The sequence below is a fragment of the Acomys russatus genome, chromosome 22 (genome assembly GCF_903995435.1).
Source record: "Acomys russatus chromosome 22, mAcoRus1.1, whole genome shotgun sequence".
NCBI lineage: Eukaryota > Metazoa > Chordata > Mammalia > Rodentia > Muridae > Acomys > Acomys russatus.
This window is the reverse complement of record NC_067158.1, coordinates 24,680,276-24,684,910: the sequence shown is the minus strand read 5'-3', so window position 1 is coordinate 24,684,910 and position 4,635 is coordinate 24,680,276. Positions and strand designations below refer to the sequence as shown.

General features: G+C 43.9%; 1 protein-coding gene across 1 annotated transcript; it reads right to left on the bottom strand.

The window, feature by feature from the left end:
• Positions 1-3,717: 3,717 nt before the first annotated feature.
• LOC127205926 (60S ribosomal protein L31-like) lies at positions 3,718-4,116 on the bottom strand. Its single transcript, XM_051165252.1, has one exon. The coding sequence runs from the start codon at positions 4,093-4,095 to the stop codon at positions 3,718-3,720; it is 378 nt and encodes a 125-aa protein (XP_051021209.1). The 5' UTR covers positions 4,096-4,116.
• Between the last annotated feature and the right edge of the window lie 519 nt (positions 4,117-4,635).

The following is a 4,635-nucleotide window of genomic DNA, read 5'->3' as shown; positions in this document are numbered from 1 at the left end:
CAACTCAAGGACATCAGGGGACCCAAAGAGGAAAGGAAGAAGCCACTGTATCTTTATTTGTAGATGATATGATAGTATACATAAGTGACCCTAAAAACTCCACGAGGAGACTCCTGGTAGGAAGGTACAAAATTAGCTCACAGAAATCAGTAACACTCCTATATACAAGTGACAAAAGAACTGAGAAAAAATTAGGGAAACAACATCTTTCACAATAGCATCAAAAAACAAAATATCTTGGGGTAACTCTAACCAAACAAGTGAAAGACCTATATGATAAAAATGTTAAGACACTGAAGAAGAATGAGATCAGAAGAAGGAAAGATCCCCCATATTCATGGGTCAAGTAGGACAAATAAAGGGAAAATGGCCGTCCTGCCAAAAGCAATGCATAGAGTCAATGCAATCCCCACCAAATTCCAACACAATTCTTCACCGAACTTGAAAGGACAATTTTCAACATTATATGGAAACGCAAAAATGCCAAGATAACTAAAACAATCCTGAAGGTAGAGGGAGGTACCACCATTCCAGTCACAGATTGTATTATTATAATAATAATAATTTTTATTATTATATATAATTATTATATATATGATATAATAATAATAATAATAATGATTTTTAAAAGCATGGTGTTGGCTCAAAAAACAAACACATTGATCAATTAAATAGAATCAAAGAACCAGAAAAGGGTCCACAGACCTATGGACTCCTGAATTTTGATAAGAAATCCAGAAACACATAATTCAACAAATGGTGCTATTCAAACTGATGGCTACGTGTAGAAAAGTGCAAAAAGATCCATACTTATCACCCTACACAAAATTCAACTCTAAATGAATCAAAGACCTCAACATAAGGCCAGATATACTGAATCTGGTAGAAAAGAAAATGGAGACTAGTCTTGGACTCACTGGCCCAGGGAAAGACTCTATGAACAGGGCTAGAGAGATGGCTCAGAGGTTAAGAACACTGCCTGCTCTTCCCAAGGTCCTGAGTTCAATTCCCAGCAACCACATGGTGGCTCACAACCATCTATAATAAGATGTGGTGGCCTCTTCTCTCATGCAGGTGTACATGCAGGCAGAACACTGTGTACATAATAAATAAATAAATCTTTTTAAAAAGAAGAAGAAGGAACAAGAAGGAATGACCTTAAGACCCACAAATCCCTCTCCTAAGTATATACTTGAGCTCTTAAGACATCCTCAAAATCTTGTATGTAAATGTTCATAGTATAAAAAAAGCACTAAGTGAAAATTGATGAAAATAAAATGCAGCACAATAGAATTTTTTTTAAAAAGGCTCTATGAACAGAACATCATCAGCACAGGCACTAAGAACGTCAATTAATAAATGAGACCTCATGAAACTGTAAAGCCTCTGTACGGGGAAGGACACCATCACTTGGACGAAGTGACAGGATACAGAATAGAAAAATATTTTCATAAGTACATATCTGATAAAGGGCTATCCAAATATATAAAGAAATCATGAAACTAGACATAAAAAAAAATGTTTAAAAAAATGTGGTACGGAGCCGGGCATGGTGGTGCACACCTGTAATCCCAGCACTTGGGGAGTCAGAAGCAAGCAGACCACTGTAAGTTTGAGGCCAGGCTGGTCTACAAAACAAGTCCAGGACAGCCAGGGCTACACAGAGAAATCTTGTTTCAGAAAACAAAACAAAACAAAACAAAAACAAATAAACAAAACACACACACACACACACACACACACACCCTGAGTGAGGTAACTCAGACCCAGAAAGACAAATACGTTATCTATTCTCTTGCACGTAGATATTAGCTGTGAAATCATTGGCAGGCAAGCTACAATCTATATAACCAGAGAGGCTAAGTAGAGAGTAAGGGACTAGCAGGGAGGGTTCATCTTCCTAGGAAGAACAAATAGAATAAATTGTTATGGGTGGATGAGGGGGAATGCTGAAATGGGAGGATCGGACAGGAAGGAGGAAGGACAAGAGAGGCTAGGGGAGGAACACAGGGAGGGACATGTAAAATTAAAGGCCCCTTGAGGGATGGTAGAAGATTCCTGTACTAATACCTTAATGAACATGATCTAAATAAAACCGCCAAACAATGGGGAAGACAGAGCCCCAAGTGGACATGTCTCATCACCAAACAAAGTTTCCAGTATGGGTTATATCTAATTGAGTTCTTGGCCAATGGGGTCTCATGGGAACCCCTAAACAACCCAGGCTATTGCCAAGGTGGCTCTCCTCCAACTGACAGAAGGCCCTATTGCTGAACCAACACCTGTACATCTCACTGAGCACAGAGAAGTTAAGCTGGAGCTTACCTAGAGCCTCCACTGCAGGATTCATGGCATTAGACGTACTTTGCACACTGCCAAAGGAGGAAGGTAAACACCCAGCCTAGCTACAAACTCTTTTGATGGCCTGCATGCAAGATGCACTAGCACAGTAGTGGCACAGGCTTGTAGGAATAACCAGCCAATATGTGATTGGACCTAAGGCCCACTTCATGAGATTGGAACCCCTAACCAACAATGCTCAGGTGACCAAGAACCAGAGACTAGATAGGCCAGGGACCTAGTGGGAAACCGAATACTACTGTTCAGAGAAGGGGACATAGCAACAATTCACAAGGTTCTCCCTCCCCACGGTTATAGCAGTAGTGACAATGACGAGGATTCGGCAGGGGGCGAGGAAGAGGAGAGAATCCTCCGGGAGCTGCCTGCACATTTTCCAAGGATCTCTGAAGATGCAGTTTTCCATTCACCACCTGCACTGGGGGGGGGGGGGGGGGGGTGGCTCCTCATTGGTGCCACTGCCTTCAGTCACCCTGCCCATGTAACCCCAGTCAGCTTGCTATTCCCCAAGTTGGGCTCACTGCAGTCATTTCTTTAGTCTGTGGTCAGTGCCCCTTCGGGGATAAGCAGATGGCTGTCCATATCTAAAGAGGAAGGCCACACGACAGCAAGCACTCTGCCACCAAGCTCCATCCCCAACCTGAGATGGTGCCATATAGATACGCATTTGTCAGAACTTGGAAAACTGTCCACACAAAATCTGTCTCCCCGGCTCCCCCACCCACCCTCCACCCCCACCCCCGATGCCTTAGTAAGACTTCTTTTTGGGCAGGGAGTGGTGGTGCTCACCTTTAGTTCCAGCACTCGGGAGTAGAGGCAGGTGGATCACTGTGAGCTCGAGGCCAGCCTGGTCTATAGAGCAAATTCCAAGACAGCCAGGGCTACACAGAGAAACTCTTGTCTTGAAAAACAGAAGAAGAAGAAAAAAAAAAAGACTTCTTTTTGAAAAAATGAGCTCTTATATGTGCATTGCTCTTTGTGCTGTAAGACATTTTGTCACTGCTCATCAGTTAGAGAGAGGGGGAGATCATCCCTCCTCACCCCAATTCCTGTTAGTTTGGGTTTTGTTGTTGTTGGGGTTTTTGTTGTTGTTGTTGTTGTTGTTTGGTTTTGCTTTGGTTTTGTTTGTTTGTTTTGTTTTGAGACAGGGTTTCTCTGTGTAGCCTTGGCTATCCTGGACTTGCTTTGTAAACCAGGCTGGCTTCGAACTCACAGAGATCCGCCTGCCTTTGCCTCCCAAGTGCTGGGATTGAAGGCGTGCGCCACCACCACCCAGCATTGTCTGAGTTTTTAAATATATATATATATATATATATATATATATTGCAGTTCTCTTAACTTTATTTGACACTCAGCAGATTAGTTCTCATCCACATTGACCGTCTGTAGACTCTTGACTGTGTTAACAGGCACGTAAGTTACCAATGTGTAGAGCTTATTGGGTGAGTCCTCATCTTCATTACACTTTCTGGACAAACGTACTCGGATGCGATATGGAACATTCCTTATTCCCTTTGCCCAGACAGCTTTATTGAGCCTGGTGTCTATGTGCACGTCTGGAGTCCCCATCTCCTTCATGGCAAATTTCCGAATTTCTCTGATTGCCCCAGGAGCACGCTTCTTGAAGCCCACTCCGCGGCTGCGCTTGTGAATGTTGATGGTGTGCTCTCGGGTCACCACCTCGGTGATGGCGGAACGGCCCTTCTTCTTCTCACCACCCTTCTCTGTGGGAGCCATTCTGTCGGGCTAAAGCTGGAAAGGCAAGATATATATTTTTAACTACATGCACGTGATGTGTCCAAGGATATGAGTACAGCGTCCATCATGGCCAGAGGTAGAGGAAGCCACTGGAGCTGACGTTACAGGTGGTTGTGAGCCCTCCAGTATGACTTGGAACCAAACTTGGATCTTCCCTGAGAGTAGAGTGTGTCATCTCCATAGACCCCCTTAGCCCTAGCTCTTATATGGGCTCTTCAGCTGGCTCTAGGGATCAAAGGAAAACAAGACGGATTGATAACAAGAGAAAAGCATCCAGACTTTAGCTTTACAGGTGCCCAGGGACTCAGCCTAAGGCTGTGGCAGTGTAAAGAAACAGAGGGAGCTGGAGACTTTTATATCTGTCAGTAAATCTTTGGTCCAGGAGCAGTTGCTAGGAGATGCACGGTGGAGGTGGGGCTTGAAAATGAAGCAGATCAAAGCTACTGTAGAGAGCCTGCTCGGGATGGGGGCACCTCTCTGGAAGACACCGCTCTGGCCAGCCACTTTCAGGAAGAGGCG

What these genes read in the sequence shown, in the direction of transcription:
- LOC127205926 (XM_051165252.1), bottom strand. Translation starts at nt 4,095, where the DNA reads ATGGCTCCCACAGAGAAGGGTGGTGAGAAGAAGAAGGGCCGTTCCGCC.